Source organism: Rutidosis leptorrhynchoides, chromosome 5 (assembly GCF_046630445.1).
Source record: "Rutidosis leptorrhynchoides isolate AG116_Rl617_1_P2 chromosome 5, CSIRO_AGI_Rlap_v1, whole genome shotgun sequence".
In the NCBI taxonomy this organism is placed as follows: Eukaryota; Viridiplantae; Streptophyta; class Magnoliopsida; order Asterales; family Asteraceae; genus Rutidosis; species Rutidosis leptorrhynchoides.
Genome location: NC_092337.1, coordinates 309,180,876 through 309,202,924, shown reverse-complemented (window position 1 = coordinate 309,202,924; position 22,049 = coordinate 309,180,876). Strand labels below are relative to the sequence as shown.

General features: G+C 32.5%; 1 protein-coding gene across 1 annotated transcript; it reads left to right on the top strand.

The window, feature by feature from the left end:
• The first annotated feature begins 1,832 nt into the window (after window positions 1-1,832).
• LOC139846591 (probable galacturonosyltransferase 10) lies at window positions 1,833-5,616 on the top strand. Its single transcript, XM_071836068.1, has 2 exons — window positions 1,833-2,183; window positions 3,896-5,616. Exons 1-2 carry the CDS (start codon window positions 2,031-2,033, stop codon window positions 5,345-5,347), a joined length of 1,605 nt encoding a protein of 534 aa, XP_071692169.1. The 5' UTR covers window positions 1,833-2,030; the 3' UTR covers window positions 5,348-5,616.
• Window positions 5,617-22,049: the final 16,433 nt, after the last annotated feature.

Below are 22,049 nucleotides of genomic sequence, written 5' to 3'. Positions count from 1 at the left end.
TGGTGCAACTGTCGCAACAGTAGCGTTAACAGTGGAGGAGCTCGGGATCGATACTGTCGCACCAGTATTTGTAGCAGCAACGGTAGTGGAATCCGGGTTCGACTGAGTATTCATTCTGAAAAGAAGTCGTAAACCAAATTAATAATCACGAATGAAAGTAATTTTATTTCCACACAACTTTTTTACGATGTGTATTTCATGTTAAGTTTAGACATGAAATAGCATATACGATTCATAATTATATATTCAGCAAGTGGTAACTAATATTTATGGAAGAATATAATTCAAAGATAGATGACAAATAGATATTTAAATATATTTTAAAGGTCTGATGTAAATGATTGTTATAAATAAATATCATGAATGTCTGTGTATATCACATCATTTAATATATAGGAGTCGACTTATATGTTTGGCCACAAGCAATACATATTTTAAAACGAAACTTTAAAACATATGCAGTAGTACAGATATGATATCATAGGTTGCAGTTTGAGTTTCACAAGAACAATTATTTAATTTTCGTGAAATCGGATCTGTTTAAGATTGTTAGCAATTATGTCTGTATGGAACTGTAAACGTATAAATGCATTGCAATATAACTATAAAGTTAACAATAAGTTGAAACGTAAAACTGAATATAAATACGATCAAACCGAGGTGACGGGTTGAACCGGGCTTGTGTTTGACACAATCCCCTTAAACAGATTCGACGTCTGTTCCCAGGGTACACCGGTTCGAAGCAGCGTACTGCCGGACTTAACACTTGCCTGAAAAGAAGCCGGAACGTGAAGCTGAGATGAAAACGGGTTCGGATTGCAGGTTTCTGTTGTGTGTGCTGCAGGTCATCTGTTGTGTGTTTTTTTTTCTGCAGGCTAGTTTCCAATTTTATAGCACAAAGTTGCAGCCTTACTGTTGGTATCCACATCAGTATTTCACACTTGCAACTTACTACTGGTATCCACATCAGTATGAAGTGGATCTGACTCACAAAGTCAACAGTGGAAACCAAGTTGGAAAACATGTGTATCTGCAATTACTCCATAACCAAGTGACAAAAAAAACGTAGTACAAAAACCGGCCTCGCACGGGCCCGGATTTTCGGAGCTGCATTCGTGCGGGCACGCCCATTGGATCACAGGAAATCCCAAGTTTATTTTGCACCCCCCCCCCCCCCCCTTGCGCGAGAGTAGGTGCTAGAGTAAAATATGGCATAAGGTCTTGACATAGGTTTGGAGATAAGAACTTATATACCTCTCATAAGTTTATCTCCACTCCTATGTGGGACAAGATGCATCCTACTAGATTTCCATATTTTTGTATCAAACACACAACATTGAGACTCGATATCTCATTCACATTCTATTCGTTTTGGACACACTTTAGCTCGTTTTAAAGTCCTCGTCAAGGACTACAAAATCCACTAAATAGTTACTAATATGTATTACATTATCATATATTAATATGTGTCCAAAGTTTGGTAAAAACCATTTATTTTATCCAAAATTTCCAACAAGTTTTAGACATCTTATGTCAAGTAATTATTAAACAAGCTAAACTCATAATTTCTGGTACTCGACTCAGCTTCGATCTTGAACGGATGTAGCCACAATATTTTTCAAACAAAGAAGTTGGACCCAAGTTAACAAATACTCCGTATTCCTTAACTTATAGTTAACGTAAATAAATTATAAACAAAAAATTTGAAAGACAAAAAATTAAATTAAGAAATACTTGAGGGACTATTCTTGAAAATCACTCCAAACTTAACAATCAGCTCAAACTAGATCGAGTCTCGACCACTGCTATGCTGGTGTTTGCTTCAACACTGATTAATATTCAGTGGCTGATGCCTAACTTAAAATAGCCCCAATATTCTCAATCATAAAACCCTAAATTCGTATTTTTCACATCAATCTCTATTCGAATTAATTCTCCAAACCCTAGCTTTAAATCACTTTAATTATTGATCGATTTAATTTCATATTGTTAGTTGTTAGTGATTGGATGTAATTTTAGGGCTCGTAAATATGAGAAGACAACGGCCGGAGTTCCGGCGGCAAGTTAGACGGCGGTTTCCGAATGTGATTTGGTTAACTTTATGTGGATTAGTGGTTTTAATGTTGATCATTTTATTAAGTCGAGAATCAACACAACCTAGATCCAGATCCGTTTTATCGAAGGTAAATTCAAACTATATGTATATTTTAAGTAATTATTAGTATTTTGTTATTATATTAGGATTAGGATTGTTGTATATAGTGAATTATTATAAATTATAATATATGGAGTAACTGTTTTGTATTACATGTGTGAAAACTGCATTTAGAATTAAGTGTTAAGCAAGAAATGGACATTTATTTATTTATCTTGATATAATAAGTGTATATTCATCTGCATATCTGCATCATTTAGCTGTTTACCTAGAAGCTTTTTTTAATCTAGATGCTTCTTTTAAGACTGTTGAAGCTCCATATACAAGGTGGAGTGATCCTCATTAGTGGTTTTCCCTTTTTTTTTAAAAAAAATGTGTAATTAGAACTACGAAATGTTACTTCGGGTGCATGTTTTTAATATATAGTACTTGATTATCTTTTCATATCTTTATGATATGCTTGTTATTGAAGAACACTTCTCAAACTAAGCATTTAAGTGTTAAAACTCGAATCATGTAAGTCGAACATAGTTTATACATTTATATATGTATAGAAGTGTTTAATACCAGGAGAGCCTTTTCACTTGTAGGAATGATATAATGCTAACGCATGTTCCATAGTAGGAAGCATCGGTTTTTAATCTCATTAACATTTTAAAGCATTGATTCAGCGAAATCACACTTTTTGACTTCTGCATCTCTATTCCTCTTGCTTAAATGTGGAATCTTTGCATATACGATTGATTTTTTATCTTTTATGAAAATGTGTATCCGCCATATTTATGCATCTACGTGCGTACGTATATTAAAAAATGTTAATGTAAAAATTACTGATATAAGTATGCAGTTTTATATATTTGTCTATTATATGATTCGAATTTAAAGAACTGAGTGTTCCTACTTTTCTTAATTTAGATATTTTCTTACAGGATCCTTGGCCTGTATGTGTTTTTATTGCGTCTGTATGACTTCCTGGTAGACCTTCTTGTATATTCCTTTTTTTCTAATATTGATACCGAATACTATTAGAACAGATATAGATCCGCTTATGATAAAATCAACATGAGGTCATTGTATGAACTGTTGTGAGAGGAACGTAAAATAGTGGGGCCTTAATTTTAGTAAGTGGTGAGTCTCAAATTGTAATTAACAACTTGTAAGTTGTCAACATGATCTCTCATGCTGATTGTTTCAAACTGTGTTAGAACCATGGTCACATTGAACTCAGATTGATCTGGTACTAGATTGCGGTTCGCTAGGTCCATAAAACTGTGTATGGAGAGGATAGGCTCATTCTGAATCGCCGTTGTAAAATGTGCCCTATATCATGACAGTAATTTACCCAATAATTAATAATTTATATTTGTCAAGTAATATCTAACAAAGTCTCAACCTATACTTCAATGTGGAGCTAATTGTTAAGTAGTTCATAATTATTCCCAATACGGAGCTACAAGTTAAGTGGTTCGAAACTGTTTTATGATTTAGAAATTGGGATCTTATTAACTTAATCTCCGAGTAAACAGACCAATTAATATGTTTCCCAACTAAAGTCCCAAATTCCCAATGAACGTGTTAATAGTCATTTGTAATTTTTTATCTACCTATCATTGTGTGTTTAATCTTCTAGTTTTCGTGTAATTAAGTTCTAAAGCCTGTGTATTTATATGATGACACAATATTCTTGTTAAAATGGTGAAGAATTCTTGTAACATTCACACTTTAAATTGGTCAATGCAGAGTTCGTATATGAATAATAAATCGATGGAGGGTCTTAACGTGACAGCTGAAATGTTGAGTCCGGACTCAATCGCACGACAACTCAACGATCAAATATCACTAGCAAAAGCATATGTTGTGATTTCAAAAGAAAGCAACAACCTCCAATTTGCATGGGAGCTAAGTGCCCAAATTCGTAACTCCCAGATCCTTCTTTCGAATGCAGCCTTAAGACGATCTCCGTTAACACTTCGAGAATCAGAAACTGCTATTCGGGACATGGCCCTTTTGCTTTTTCAAGCCCAACAACTCCATTACGATAGTTCAACCATGATCATGAGACTAAAAGCCCGAATCCAAGATCTTGAAGAACAGATGAGTTCTGTAACCGATAAAAGTAATAAGTACGGACAAATAGCTGCCGAAGAAGTACCAAAAAGCCTATACTGTCTTGGTGTCCGTTTAACAACCGAATGGTTCAAACGAACAGATCTACAGAAAAAAGCCCTTAATAATAAGCAAATCAGCACGAAATTAAAAGACAACAATATGTATCATTTCTGTGTTTTCTCAGACAACATTCTTGCTACTTCAGTTGTGGTAAATTCGTCAGCATCGAATTCTCGAAATCCCGATCGACTAGTGTTCCATCTTGTAACGGATGAAGTCAACTATGCAGCCATGAAAGCATGGTTTACAATGAACAGTTTTCGTGGGGTCACAGTTGACGTTCAAAAGTTTGAAGATTTCACTTGGTTAAACGCGTCTTACGTCCCTGTTCTTAAACAGTTACAAGACTCCGATACCCAAAATTATTATTTTTCGGGAAATAACGATAATGGGAAAACGCCAATCAAGTTCAGAAATCCTAAATATCTATCGATGTTGAACCATTTACGGTTTTACATTCCGGAAGTTTTTCCTTCACTGAAGAAACTCGTGTTTCTTGATGATGATGTTGTGGTTCAAAAGGATCTCGCGGGTCTTTTTATTGTAGATTTAAAGGGTAATGTAAATGGTGCAGTCGAAACATGTATGGAGACGTTTCATAGATACCACAAGTACTTAAACTACTCTCACCCGCTTATACGATCGCATTTTGATCCCGATGCTTGTGGGTGGGCTTTTGGGATGAATGTTTTCGATTTAGTCGAGTGGAGGAAAAGGAATGTTACTGGGATTTACCATTATTGGCAAGAAAAGAATGTTGACCGGACGCTATGGAAGCTTGGTACGCTGCCACCTGGACTTCTTACGTTTTATGGATTAACGGAGCCTTTGGATGCCAGCTGGCATGTTCTAGGTTTGGGTTACACGAATGTGGATCCTCAGGTGATTGAAAATGGAGCTGTGCTGCACTATAATGGCAATTCGAAGCCATGGTTGAAAATTGCAATGGAAAAGTACAAGGCTTTATGGGAGAAATATGTTGATTACAGTCATCCGATGTTGGAACGATGCAATTTCCACTGATATGTACCGGTATTTCTGATTAGACTCAATTTTTTTGTTGTGCAAAGTGAAGCATAAGTTATTGTCAAATATTCATGTTAGATTGCCTGGGTACATGGGGTCTCTTTCGGTTTAGGTCTCTTGTTTATCATCAAGATTTATTATTTATTACACTAATTAGTCGATGGTTTAAGTGTAACGATTACGCTGTATACTATATTGTATGGGTCGTTTTGTTTGTACCTGATATACGAGCCTCAGGCTTGTATTTTTACTACCAGACTCTTGTTTATCAGTGTGTTGATTAGAGGGATCTAGTAGGGATCTTCTTGATCACAGTTGAAGATGCCTTTTTTATTGGCAAAATTGATTATATCTTAGTATTTAGAGTGTTTGAATTAACAGTTTTTTTAACTTATTAATGTTATAAATTACTTATCTAACGTTTCCATGACAAAATTCAAGTACTGCTAGAGTGCTAGTGTTGTAAAAGTAACCCAATTAATGCCGATTACTCCTTTATAGAAACCTGCCGAAATGATTTTTCATAATTCGAATAATCAATTTGAACATCTGTCAATGTGTCAAAATCAAATTTAGTTGGTCAAAGTCGGATTTAAAAATTCCTATAAAATCGGTTAAAATGAATATCGGACTAAATTTTAATATGAAATGAAATTAAAAGATTGATGTTATAATTCAGTAGGCTTATAACTACCTTTAGTGGTTTGATTCTTGATGTTATAATTCAGTAGGCTTATAACTACCTTTAGTGGTTTGATTCTTGATGTTATAATTCAGTAGGCTTATAACTACCTTTAGTGATTTGATTCTTGATTTAGAATACTAATAATGAAGTGTAAGAACAAAGATGATAATGGAGAGAAAGAAAGAAACACTTTGTAAGTGTGAGAAATGGTGCAAGTTTAATGCTTGCATTCATGAGTATTTATAGCCTAAAATCTCAATATAAAAATACATACTTTGTGTACCAAAATTGACTATATGTATACACCAAAATTGACTATCCATATCTATATTATTATTATTATTATAACACTCCCCCTTGGATAGCAATTTTATTTTGTTGAAGATCAACTATAAATTACTGCCTCGTTAAAAACCTTGCTAAAGAAAACCCAGTGGGAAAAAACTTTAGCTAAGGGAAAAAGAGTGCAGCATGGAATTGACTCCCCCTCAAGTAGACATCGCTTCAGCTGTTACATCTTTTGAACATGTCTCATGCCAATGTTATGAACGTGTGTTCTGAAAATAGCAGTTGGAAGTGCTTTCGTGAAAAGATCAGCAGAGTTTTTGCTAGATTGCACATATCTCATTTCAATCTGGTTGTCCTTAATGAGATTTTGAGTGTATGAGAAGAATCTAGGTGGTATGTGTTTTGTTCGGTCACTTTTGATATACCCTTCTTTCATCTGTGCTATGCAAGCTGCATTATCTTCATAGATAGTTGTTGGACTTTTATCGCGTTCTAGTCCACAAGAATCAGTAATGAGTTGTGTCATTGATCTCAACCAAAAACATTCTCGAGTAGCTTCATGTAATGCAATCACTTCGGCATGATTTGACGATGTAGCAACAAGTGTTTGTTTTTGAGAACGCCATGATATTGCAGTACCTCCATTTAGGAATACATATCCAGTTTGAGATTTAGCTTTATGTGGATCAGATAAATAACCTGCATCTGCATAACCAACCAAATCTTGTTTTGATTCGTTAGAATAAAATAATCCTAAATCAGTAGTTCCTCGAAGGTATCGAAATATGTGTTTGATCCCATTCCAGTGTCTTTTGGTAGGAGCAGAGCTGAACCTTGCCAACAAATTAACTGCAAAAGAAATGTCAGGTCTTGTACAATTTGTAAGATACATAAGAGCTCCAATTGCACTAAGATATGGTACTTCTGGTCCAAGAATGTCTTCTTGATCTTCACATGGACGAAATGGATCAGCTTCAACATTGAGTGATCTAACAACCATAGGAGTACTTAATAGTTTTGCCTTGTCCATATTGAAACGTTTCAAAATCTTTTCAGTATATGTTGTTTGATGTACAAGTAAACCATTAGGCATATGCTCAATTTGTAAACCAAGGCAATACTTGGTTTTTCCGAGATCTTTCATTTCAAATTCTTTCTTTAGAAGTTGAATGGCTTCATGGATCTCTTTATTTGTACCTATGATGTTAAGATCATTAACATAAACAGCTATGATCACATATCCGGATGTTGTTTTCTTAATGAAAACACAAGGGCAAGTAAGATTATTTGTATACCCTTTGCTTATCAAGTAATCACTTAATCGGTTATACCACATACGTCCCGATTGTTTTAACCCATATAAAGATCTTTGTAATTTAATCGAATACATTTCTTTGGGTTTTGCATTTGATGCTTCTGGTACCTTAAATCCTTCAGGTATCTTCATATATATATCACTATCAAGTGATCCATATAGATAAGCAGTCACAACATCCATGAGATGCATTTCTAAATTTTTAGAAACTGCCAGACTGATTAAGTACCTAAAAGTAATTGCATCCATAACAGGAGAATAAGTTTCTTCATAATCAATTCCCGGTCTTTGAGAAAAACCTTGAGCTACAAGTCTAGCTTTATACCTTGTAACTTCATTTTTCTCATTTCTTTTTCGGACAAAAATCCATCTGTATCCTACAGGTTTCACATCTTTAGGAGTGAGAATGATGGATCCGAAAACTTTTCTTTTATTGAGTGATTCTAATTCAGCTCGTATTGCTTCTTTCCATTGAGCCCAATCATGTCTATTTTGACATTCAACCATAGATGTTGGTTCTGGATCATCATCATTATTCATGATGTCATATGCAACATTAAATGAAAATTTCTCATCAAGATTTTTCATTTCATTTCGGTTCCATAATATTTTTGAATATGCATAATTGATTGCAATTTCTGTATTGACATCATCAATCTCCTCTGCAGTAGGAGTACTGATTTGTGGTTCTTCTTGAACACTTTCTTTTACTTCATTATCAGCTGATTTTCTTTTTCGAGGATTTTTATCCTTTGAACCGATTGGTCTTCCACGTTTCTGACGTGGCAAAGATTCATGAGTGACGTTATTGCCAGCTTTTGGAATTTCAATTCGAGCTGGAGTATTTACTGCTGGTATATATGATTTTGTCACCGTTTTTGTATCTGTAAATGCATCAGGCAATTGATTTGCAAGTTCTTGTATATGCATTATCTTTTGAACTTCTGTCTCGCATTCTTTTGTGCGAGGATCAAGATACTTTAATTGAGGTTCACACCATGAAACATCATTTTCTTTATTTTTCATTTCTCCCCCTAATCTAGGGAACAATGTTTCATTAAAATGACAATCAGCAAAACGTGCTGTAAAAACGTCACCTGTCATAGGTTCAATATACCTTAATATTGAAGATGTTTCATATCCAACATATATTCCCAACCTCCTTTGAGGACCCATTTTTGTACGTTGTGGTGTCGCAATTGGAACATACACTGCACAACCAAATGTTCTAAGATGGGAAATATTTGGCTCTTGACCAAAAGCAAGTTGTAGGGGGGAATATTTATGACTTGCACTTGGTCTGATGCGAATCAATGCAGCAGCATGTAAAATTGCATGACCCCATATAGATACAGGGAGTTTTGTTCTCATTATCAATGGTCTAGCGATTAACTGTAAACGTTTAATCAATGACTCGGCTAAACCATTTTGTGTATGCACATGAGCAACAGAATGTTCAACAACAATTCCTATAGACATGCAATAGTCATTAAATGCTTGAGATGTAAATTCACCAGCATTATCAAGTCTCACCCTTTTAATGGTGTAATCAGGAAAATGAGCTCTCAATTTAATAATTTGGGCAAGAAATTTTGCAAATGCCACATTACGGCTTGATAACAGACAAACATGAGACCATCTGCTAGATGCGTCTATTAGAACCATGAAATATCTAAATGGTCCACATGGTGGATGAATTGGTCCACATATATCACCTTGAATTCTTTCAAGAAACATTGGTGATTCTTTCTCAACCTTAAGTGGTGAGGGTCTAGTTATCAATTTTCCAAGAGAGCAAGATGTACATGGAACCATTGTATCATGATGGATTTTTCTATCCTTTAGTGGATGTCCATGAGTACATTCAATAATCCTTTTCATCATTGTTGATCCTGGATGACCTAATCTGTTATGCCATAAACTGAATACACCAGGATCAATATATTTTTCGTTAACTACCATATGTATTTCTGGTACATTTATATGTGTATAATGTAATCCAGAACTAAGTCTTGGCAGTTTTTCAACCACATGACTCTTGTCAGTGATACTTAAATATTTCTCATTTTCTGTTGTCACTGACTGATAATCATACCCGTTAAGGTATATGTCGGAGAAACTCAATAAATTTCTGCTTGACTTGGGAGAAAATAAGGCATCATTTATTAAAAATTTTGTACCATTTGGTAGTATGAAATTTGCCTTTCCTATCCCTTTTATCAAGTTAGCAGGTCCTGATATTGTATGTATAGTTCCTTCCGTTGGTTTTAGATCAATAAAATATTTCTCGGATTTAAGTATAGTGTGTGTAGTTCCACTGTCTGCTATACAGAGATCTCCACCACTTGATTGATGTTGTATTCCAGCAAAATTCATATTGAACTTCATATATAAGAAATAAATAGTGAGTACATTAATATTACACAATATTTTAAACGCAAATAGATAGTACTGAAACATTTAGCAAACATAATGACAAAGACAGACGATATTAAATCGTTTATTTTTCAAAAGACACACAACTTAAACATTCAAGAAATCTTCATATAAATCAGATGGTTTCTCAGTGACTGTTGGATCAATATTATCCACAAAATTTACTTCCTTTTCTTTACCTTTCAGCGAATCCTGATACATCTTAACAAGATGTTTAGATGTTCGGCAAGTATTAGTCCAGTGGCCCATTCTACCACATCTGTAGCAAGATTCTTCAGAATTTTTAGAAGAATTTTCTTCAACATCTTGTTTAATGGGCTTGTTTTGTGGTTGATATTTATATTTTCGTGGATTACTATTTCTTTGACCACCACGGCCACGACCACGACCACGTCCACGCCCATTACCATTACCATAAGGATGGTTTCTACCATAGTTATGGCTTTTGGCATGATGATGGTGATGGTTATTATAACCACGACCTTGCCCGCGTCCTTGTCCCTGTTTATAATTATTTGCAGTATTTGCTTCAGGGATTGCAAGTGTACCAGTAGGACGGGATTGCTGATTTTTCATTAATAGCTCATCATTTTGCTCTGCAACTAAGAGATATGAATTAAGTTCAGGATATGTTTTGAACTTTAGCATTCTCAAATTTCTTTGCACTGTGATGTTTGCAGCATTCATTGTGGAGAAAGTTTTCTCCATCATGTCTGCATCACTAATTTCATGTCCACAGAATTTAAGTTGTGAACATGTATTATACAGAGCTGAGCTGTATTCATTTACTTTCTTAAAGTCTTGGAACCTTAATGTTCTCCATTGTTCCATTGCAGCTGGAAGTAAAATTTCTCTTTGATTATTGAATCTGCTTTTGAGACCTTCCCATAAAACATGGGGATCTTCTACAGTCACATAATTATTTTGTAAGCATTCATCAATATGTTGATGAATAAAGCAACATGCCGTAGCTTGTTCTTTTTCAGAACAAGTGTTGTTTTCATTTATGGTTTCAAGAATGCCCATTGATTTAAGATGCATTTTTACTTTTATAACCCATGGCATGTAGTTGTTTCCAGTTGATTCTAAAGGAGTAAATTTAAGCTTTTCCAGATTCGACATTTTCTATTATCAAAAATTAAAACAAACATCATGATAAATTAGAGTCAATTTATATTCATAAGTATATAAACATTAAACATAAATTTAATATAACATAAATGATAAGTAGGTGACAGTGTCGACCATGTGTAAGCAATCATAAATAAATGTTATATAACAAAAATATAAATATTAGTAAACATAAATGAAAATTTGGCGACAGTGTCGACCATATATTTTTTCAGGTGGTATAACCGACCTATATCATTCTGGTGGTATAACCGACCATATATCATTTTGGTGGTATAACCGACCATATATCATTTTGGTGGTATAACCGACCATATATCATTTTGGTGGCAGAGCCAACCATATTTAGTATTAAGATTATCGTGCTGATAACGTGTTATAATTCAGTAGGCTTATAACTACCTTTAGTGGTTTGATTCTTGATGTTATAATTCAGTAGGCTTATAACTACCTTTAGTGGTTTGATTCTTGATGTTATAATTCAGTAGGCTTATAACTACCTTTAGTGATTTGATTCTTGATTTAGAATACTAATAATGAAGTGTAAGAACAAAGATGATAATGGAGAGAAAGAAAGAAACACTTTGTAAGTGTGAGAAATGGTGCAAGTTTAATGCTTGCATTCATGAGTATTTATAGCCTAAAATCTCAATATAAAAATACATACTTTGTGTACCAAAATTGACTATATGTATACACCAAAATTGACTATCCATATCTATATTATTATTATTATTATAACAATTGAATGTTATCTTCATTGATTAATTACGATAAATAAACGGCCTATGATCCTATCTATTGCTCTAGAATCCAGTTGTAACTTGTTCTATACTACAAATTTGTAAACAAACCGGATTAACTTATATGTCTTGCAACATCATTATCACCCAGTAATGTTGCATTAGTTTGTTTCCTATTTTTCCCCCGAAAAAACATGTAATAACATTAAACGGATCCAAAGAACATCAAGTGCAACCGATACAAAAGTAAATCAACAAACGAGCTCTAGCCACCAACAACCTAAACAAACGAACTCACCAATAGGGTGGTGAATATGCATCTGATTAGGAACTAAAACGTGACTAAAGCTATAACGCATGGAAACCTTAGTACCGGCACTCTAAATCATTCCCACAAGCCCAAAAGCAAACGGAAAGAATACCAGAGACCCACAAACGTGCAGGAATAAAAAAAACATATGAGACGAGCGAGAGAACACTGCCTGCTACACCAAGTGAACTGCCCGCAACCCATCGGCTAGCTACCAAACAGCCGGAAAGAAAATCTGACCACTAAGAGAACGTTGCAGAGGAAGCAGGACTTGTGAGGCGAACCAGAAAAATACCAACAGACTAGCGAAAAAGGCAACCGGTCGAAAAAAGTCAATGACCAGCAAATCAAACCACCCACAAATCCGGGAACCAACCATAGTACCAAGGAAAGTACTCGCCGCCTGGCTCCCGAGTAGAAAGAAAATCATAGAAAATGAAATCCGACAACGAAAAACTTATTCTGGCGAAAGTCAAAAGCATAATGCAACCTCAATCAACACCAATATCCGACAAAGAATAAGCTTCGTGAGTGTGTAGATGGCCGACGGAACGTCGAGCAAAACTCCAGCAAACGGAAACCAGATTCGGCTAGATCCGGGAAACGCAACACCAGCGTGGAGGAGACAAGAGGTGGCGAATATCAAAACAAATGATGATCGACATTCGAGGTGTATCCCAACCAACCATCGATCATAGTCATGAGAACGATGACGAGACAGTTTATTGTCTGCCGGAATATACGTATTATGTCGGAAGATGAGAGAAGGGGAAGAAGGCCAAATCACCGACGAGATGTCAGTGGTTGGAGAATAGAAGGAAGCTCAATGGCTAAAAACGGTCGAGAAACCGTCAAAAAGGAGGTGTCGGCGCAAAAATTAGGGTAATGGGGGGAGGCTACGAAATTGAAACTAGGGTTTTGTGGAGAGGGAAAATTATTGTTGAATTCTTGAGCTATAAGTAGGGTGTTTATGTAGTGTTCTTAATCAATAAAAATAAAATACAATCTTTTAGTCAAATTGTATTGACTTCAAGCTTCTATTGTCCATCTGGGTCTCGAGGTTTGTAAATTACACTCTTTAGACTAATCCTAACCCTGCATGTGACATCACAAACAGATTTTCATTTTTTTGCCAAAAAGTGCACTCTGTCAGTGACATTGCAGTGTCAAATATTTGACCCTTAATAACCTAAAATGTCAAATGTTGGTGTAAAATTTTGTAGGGTCCACCAGTTTTTATTATTATTTTTTATTGAATAATAATTAAGTAGATTAATGGATTATATAAAATAAAATATATATTTAATATTAAAAAAAAACATAAATGAAAATACATATTAAATATTAAAAAAGACATAAATTAGATTTTAATTAAAATTCAACATTATATAATTTAACGATTACATAAGATTTCACACTACATAGAATTAATAAAACATCAAATAAACTAATTCGCAGTCCGAAATGTCGTTGAAAGGTTCCAGATATGCTCTACTAGATCCTTGGTTAGTTGGTTGTGCACGTCCATATCCCTTATTTCTCTTGCGATGATGTCTTGATGTCGTCCTCTATTTAGAACACGTTCCATACGATTCTCCATGTCTTCGGTAATGAATCGTTCTTCCCACTTAGAGCAAATCCATTATCTTCAAGAATCATGTTATGTAATATGACACAACAATCCATTACTCTTCGCATCCCGTTTACTAACATAGTGCGCTCAACTATGCGTAAAATATGAAATCGACCTTGAAGAATGAAAGGACCCGTCATAATCCATCCGGACGAAGTCCATATTGATTATAAACGATTCACAACAGTTGATTACATCGCGAGGTACTTGACCTCTATATGATACATTTTACAAACATTGCATTCGTTTTGAAAAGACAATCTTTCATTTCATCTAAAGTTAACAGACATGCATACCATTTCATAATATATCCAACTATAATTGACTTAATAATGATCTTGATAAACTCAACGACTCGAATGCAACGTCTTTTGAAATATGTCATGAATGACTCCAAGTAATATCTTTAAAATGATCAAATGCACAGCGGAAGATTTCTTTCGTACCTGAGAATAAACATGCTTTCAAGTGTCAACCAAAAGGTTGGTGAGTTCATTAGTTTAACATAAATAATCATTTCATAATTTTAATAGACCACAAGATTTCATATTTCCATTTCTCATAAACATACGTCCCATGCATAGAGACAAAAATATCATTCATATGGATTGAACACCTGGTAACCGACATTCACAATATGCATATAAGAATATCCCCATCATTCCGGGATCCTCCTTCGGACATGATATAAATTTCGAAGTACTAAAACATCCGGTACTTTGGATGAGGCTTGTTGGACCCGATAGATCTATCTTTAGGATTTGCGTCAATTAGGGTGTCTGTTCCCTAATTCTTAGATTACCAGACTTAATAAAAAGGGGCATATTCGATTTCGATCATTCAACCATATAATGTAGTTTCAATTACTTGTGTCTATTTCGTAAAACAGTTATAAAAACAGCGCATGTATTCTCAGTCTCAAAAATATATATTGCAAAAACATTTAAAAAGGGAGTAATGAAACTCACTGTAATGTATTTTGTAGTAAAAATACATATTACGATATTGAACAACTGAACAATGCAGGGTTGGCCTCGGATTCACGAACCTATTTCATTCATATATATATATATATTAAAACATATACTTGTAGTCGAACAAATATATATATTATTATTAGTGATATAACTGTTATTTTAATAAATTACGTGTTCCATTAATAACTTAAATATATTTATTTTATATATCTTGAATAATTAATTAATATAATAATAATAAAGTTAGATTATATGTAATAGATATGGTTTTTATATAATTATTAGTTATTTTAATAATAATAATGATACTAGTAACAATAAAAATGATAATAATAATACTAATTATTATTAATGGTAGTGTTAATAATAATATTGATGATAATGATAATAATAGTAAACAACTTATTAAAATCATAATTATATCTATAGTAAATTTTATACATATTACTTAATATTGTCTATAGCAAAATGTTATATTATAATTACTTGATGATTATAATATCACAAGTTTTGTCCAAAAAAATTATGTGTTTCATATATATATATATATATATATATATATATATATATATATATATATATATATATATATATATATATATATATATATATATATTAAACATTAGTTATATTTATAACTCACGTCTTATAAATATATTTACCATTTTACTAATGTTTCGTTAATTCATATTTAGTTATATATATATTTATACACAATTCTCATTTATAGTCGTAATATATTTTGTACCTTAATATATACCTAATTTTATATGTAATATTTACACCTTAAGGTTATAATAGTCGTTATATGTTAAGAGTAAGTTCATATTAATACTTATATTAAAGTTTAACCTTATGAGTTTTCTATATATCTATTTATATGTACATGTTACATATAACTAAATATTTTTAATCATCGCAATTCTAATCTTCAAGTTATCTCCTCATAGTATTTCATATTATATTATAAACTTTATTTATTACTAATCATATTACATATCAATGTACATACATGTATTCATACCCAATTCTTTATATTTATCTTTTATTTACAATCATAATCACATCATAATTTCATTTTCATATTTAAAGTTAATAATACTTATCATACAAATTTCATATATTAATATGTTATCAATAACTTTTACAATAATAATAATAATAATAATAATAATAATAATAATAATAATAATAATAATAATAATAATAATAATAATAATAATAATAATAATAGAAGTAATAGAATAAAAAAAAATGACTACCTTTCAATTAAGCCTCCTTTCAAAAAAAAGAACTGCCATCACTCGGGCTCGAACCCGAGACCTCCCGCTCACACACAACAACCATGACCACTCTTCTGTTTCTGTCTCTCCTGATTTATTTCCCACCCAAATTTATTTAACCCATTACACCGTTTCATCTTCTTCATCTCCCTCTTTAAATAAAATCGACCAACGATTGGAGTAGCAAGACCACATATTAAAAGTTGGATGAGTATACGAATTTGAAACAATCTAACTAACTGTGACTTCCCATTTAATAACAAAAATTACCGGAAAAAAATGAAAAAAAAAAACAGCACCTGCCGTCGCTGTTTAGGGAGAAAAAAAAATGATTTCGATTTACAGAAGGTATTAGGCCAAATTTATAACACGAAGTATTTTTTAAATCAATCTTAGAAACTTTTGGAAACGTTAATTGAACCTAAAACATTCATATGAACTCGAATTTAATCGAAGAACACAGTTTGACTTTTTGAGTTTAAAAGTTTGACTACAAAATTTGAACTCGTTTTGAAGAATTGGATGTTGAAACTTTTCAGATAGTTTTTATAAATGATTCCTAACAACTTTGTAATTAAGGATTTTGACATTTGATTCGAATTTGGGGTATGAGTAAAAAGATAGTACGCGCAGAGTCGGGTTTTTGGTTTTGTTTATTTATTTGGTTTGATTTCTCAAATAATTAAGAGTTAAGAGATACTAGTAATTGTGATTGATTATGATAGTGTAAGGTTGAAAGAATTCACTTAACAATTTGGGATTGATTGGTTCATAGTACAAGATTAGTCGCCTCTAGTACTCAGGAAAATAAAAAAAATAAAAAGGAAGACAAGAAAATAAACTGAATTTGTTTGTATTGATTAAATGGTTCGATACATAACAAGAATCAGATATGGGAATCAATTTAATACAGTAGAAGAATATAGATTGATAGAGATGGAAAGATTTTATTTGTGTTTTGTCCTTGCACTTGAAATTAATTAGAAATAATAATTAATAATAATAATTAATAATAATAATACTAACTAATAATAATAAAGATACTAATACTAATAATAATAATAGAAATACTAATATTGATATTGATAAAGATGATTAATAATACTAATATTAACATTAATAGTAATAATAATAATAATAATAATAATAATAATAATAATAGAAAAAATAATAATAGCAAAAATAATAATTTTAATCAATTTAATAATCATTAACAATAATGATAGTATTAATAAAAATTGATAACAATAATATTATTAGTGATATCCATAATGTTATTTATAGTAATACTAATTATAGTAATGATAATAATAAGTTTACTAATAATAATTTATCACTTTATATATATCATTATTCTTATCTTCAGATAATAATGTTATTAACAATAGTATTGACATTAACATTAAAAGAAACAACAAATAATATTATAACAATTAATAATTAAATTTAGTATTTTAGTATTATATGTTATTGCTTATGTATGTATCTATATAATGTATATTATAGAACTAACATTGAATATTAAGTTTTTATACATTTTAACCTATATCACAATATACATATAATAATTATATATATATAAATATTGTTAAATACATAAATATCTATTTACAATTAATTGTTCCTGAATCGTCGAAAGCAGTCGAAGGTCAATTGCATATATGAAATAGTTCAAACTTTTTGAGACACAACCTAACAGACTTTACTTATCTTGTCGAAATCATATAAGGATTAAGTTTAAATTTGGTCGAAAATTCCCGGGTCATCACAGTACCTACCCGTTAAAGAAATTTCGTCCCGAAATTTGAGTGAGGTGGTCATGGCTAACAATAAAAATGTTTTCATGACGAATGTGAGTTGATAAATTGAGTTTTATCATCATTGAGTAATATGGATAAAAGTAATTCGATTATTCGAAGAGTACTAATGAAGTTATCGCAAAAGAATGAAATGAATAAATGAAATTTCGTTTTAGCTTTTGACGTTGTCTTAGTTGAATTTAGAAAATGAGATGCATCTTAACTTTTGACGTAGTCAGGGTTGAATTCTGGAATTCAAGGGATTTAAAGAAAATCTTCGAAATCTATAAGATTTGATTCTTCGGCGAGTAAGGAAATTAAGATCTCTATCATTAAATACCATGATCTGCCTCGATTACTCTGTCTGATACTTCATTTATAAATTAAACTCTTTCGTTCCATTATTCTCACCATTCCTATATTTTCATTCTTAATTCTTACTTCTAAAAGATTGTGAAAATGCTTCATCTAGCTCTAATCCTTGATATTTTCCTAATTATCATTTCTGTCATCCTTCTTTTCAACCTTCCACCAAAAAAATTTGTTTACCTCTACTATTACCTTGTGGTGATACTTTTCTTAATTATACCGTGTCTTTATGTTGCTATTCTTATTAATATCCACGGTTTGGAAATTCCGTGTTGTTATTGGGCTTAATATTTTCTCTTATATTTTGGAGTTCTTTGCCTTGTTATTATCCTCCCGACCTCTAGTAAAGCGAGTAACGGTCCAGAATTCATAAGTATGGAAATTTGGATAAACATCATGTTCTAAATAAGAAAGAATGTATTAGTACGATTTGATTTGTCAAATTACCAGAATCACTGAGAATAGAACTATCAAGAATATATTTTCTTGATATGTTCAGAAGTTAAGCAAAATGAAAGAGTTTTGTAACATGGGACATGATGACATTATGATCTGTGAATCATCACGTTCCATCAGAAACTCAGCATGACTTACTGTAATATAATCACGTTGATCAAGTGTCATTATATTATACTAACTCATGCATAGTTCCCAACATTACTTCAATAACATTCATATTTTAAGCTCGAAAGTTTACAGAATATAGAAACTAACAGTTTCTATATGATATAACACTGATAGCACGAAGAGATTTCAGATAAGATTAGTTATGAAAACATATTCAGAAATATCGAAGATATTTATAATGAAAGATACGATAATATCTTTGAATATCTAAGATCGGAGGATAATGGAGACTATTGTTCGCAAGGGTTTAGAGTAAGGAGCAAGATATTCACTAAAGACCTTAGCAGACATTGAATCATTTGGATTCTTTGAAGTCAAACTTATTCTTTGTGATTTGTCTACGGATTTCTACATAGTTTCGCATAATCTGCTTTTCGGTACTAAATTTTCTATTGAATGTTTCCAATATAATGACACACAGGAAACACGAAGAGGTATATAATTTTGGACGAGAATATTTATGAAAATATCCTCAGAAATATCGAAGATATTGATGATGATATTTTGGAATTTCTAAGTTCGATGGTTGATGGAGAAAGATTTTCCGTAAGATTTTAACATGACTTTGGAGCAGGATATTCTCTAAAGATTTCATCGAATCTAGAACTACCTGAATTCTTTGAATACAGGATATGGTCCTTGTATTTGTCCTTGGTCTCCTTCGTGGTTAGCTCAATCCGTTTTTCAGTTTCAACTTTTTTGAGCTTTTCCAATATAATATTCTTTATCATCACTTCCGATGATTAAGGTCGTTTACGGTTGTCTACGGTTTCTGCTGCTTCCTTCAGTTTTTTTTTCAACCTTAAGAGTATTGCTTTGTAGACTGAGTGCTTTTCAGAATTTCAGAATGAAAGATCATAATCCTAAGAGATAAATGTTATATATATAACAGTTGACGTATATATACTGTGAGTTTTCAAAGTACTGATTGCTGATTCCCGGTAATTGGTATGGCAGTTCTCGTTACAAGATGCGGATGAGTATACGATAGGGTTTCAATGAATAAATATAATGATTTGTCAGAGAGATTTAAGCCAAGAAGCAACGAGGTTGCTGGTACGTCTGCTGGTAATATGGTGGAATATAAAAGAATTTTCCGGTATCAAAAGGGTAATCGTATATACCAGGATTTATAGTAAGGCTACTTCGAATGAAAAGTCGAAGTTGACCTGCTGGAGCTGTGATAAAATTGGCTACTTTGAAAAGGGATCGCAAAGTTATTTTTGCTAATAAATGCCAAAGGATCTGACGCGGCTACGTGTTAAACTTTTACTCAATTGCCGAGAGTTTCTTAGGTGCATAACTATATGCATAAATCTTTTCTTCCGTAGCTGAAGTGCGGTTGATTCATCCTATCGATTGAGGTGTTTTCAAGAATCATGAAAGGTTTGAACGCAGATTGTAATCGTCAAGATACTAATGAAGTTTAGAATGAAATCAAGTGGAAAACTTGAAGGATTGTTTAGTTTCATATATTGTAATCAATATTTTAATTCATTTTAATTGTCCAATGTTGATAGTCCTCAGTTGATAGTCCACAGTTAGTAGTGTACCAATAATAATTTATATATAGTTTACTATATAATATTCGAATTAATTAATACGTATCGTGACCCATGTACATGTCTCAGACTCGATCACAACTCAAAGTATATATATTATTTGAGAATCAATCTCAACCCTGTATAGAGAACTCGATCATTACTGCATATAGAGTGTCTATGGTGATTCCAAATAATATATATAGATGCGTCGATATGATATGTCAAAACCTTGTATACGTGTCCCGATATTTAAAGTGCGTAAAATAAATACAGAAATTAAATAACGATAAATAAAGTGCGTAAAGTAAATAACAGAAATTAAATGACGATAAATAAAATTGCGAGAATGTAAATTGGGATAATTAAATTGCCATAGATAAAATGTAATCAGTTAGCTAGGAACAATTAGCTAGGAACAGTTAGCGTGGGTTCTTAACAAAATTTATCATAGTTAATTTGTTTGTTTCTAACAATTTTTATTTTGTCCAATGTTTTCTTCATTATGCCACTTGTTGAATTCTGATAGGTCAAAATTCAAATATGAAATTTGAATGGAAATGGTTATTCTGTGGTGATCGGATACGTATATCTGTGGATGTAAGTAGGATAGTAAATGACTGTTGAAACATATCCGAAAAACGTACAATGTAACTTATTAATGTGATATTTAAATATTCCTCGGGTATTACCTACCCGTTAAAATATTTTCACCATTAACAGTTTGTACAAGAGAAATTTTTAATTACAATCTTTACGAAAACATATATACATATATATTTTCTTCAGATGTATTCATGGATTTAATGAGTTAATATGATATTAAACTCATTTGCTTTTCGGTTGGAACTAGAATAAATAATCTCCAAAACTTTAGAGATTACATATTCGCCATGTCGAACTAAGATAAATGAGGTAGAACGATACGTAGAACGAAGATCATACTCAAAGTACAGATGATGATATTGAAGCATGGTTTGTTGATGGTACTGGTGCTGTTATTGATGGTACTGTTGGTGCCAGTGATGTTGCTGAAGCTGGTACATTTTGCACCATATTCTCCGAATTGATTATTCGAGCGCGAAGTTCGTAGACTTATTACTCCAGGATGATTGTCGGTCGGAACGAGCGGATGAATAAGTTTCAGAATTGTGGATAGCATATAATCTTGTCGAGTTACCATGGAAATGAGACTAGAAATGGTGTCTCGAACAGGTTCGCCGGTAAACGCTTCAGGTTCATTGTCAAGAGGTGAATTCGGTTGGTGGAAGGGATTGCCTTCTGCACGTTTCCATTAATTAAGTCGACTACGAACCCATCCGATGAATTGATAATGGCTGATTGGTTGATTCATGCCGATGACGCTATTTTCGGAGCTTAGGTGAACATCTATGTCGGAATAGCTATCGGAATAACTATCAGAATAGCTATCAGAATCTGAGGGACTCGAACTGGTTGCAGGATTCATCTCGTACAATCAGATGAAGGATTTTCGATAAGAAATAGATTATAGGATGTAGATTAGTACCCTGCAATACATAATTTACATATGCATATATAAT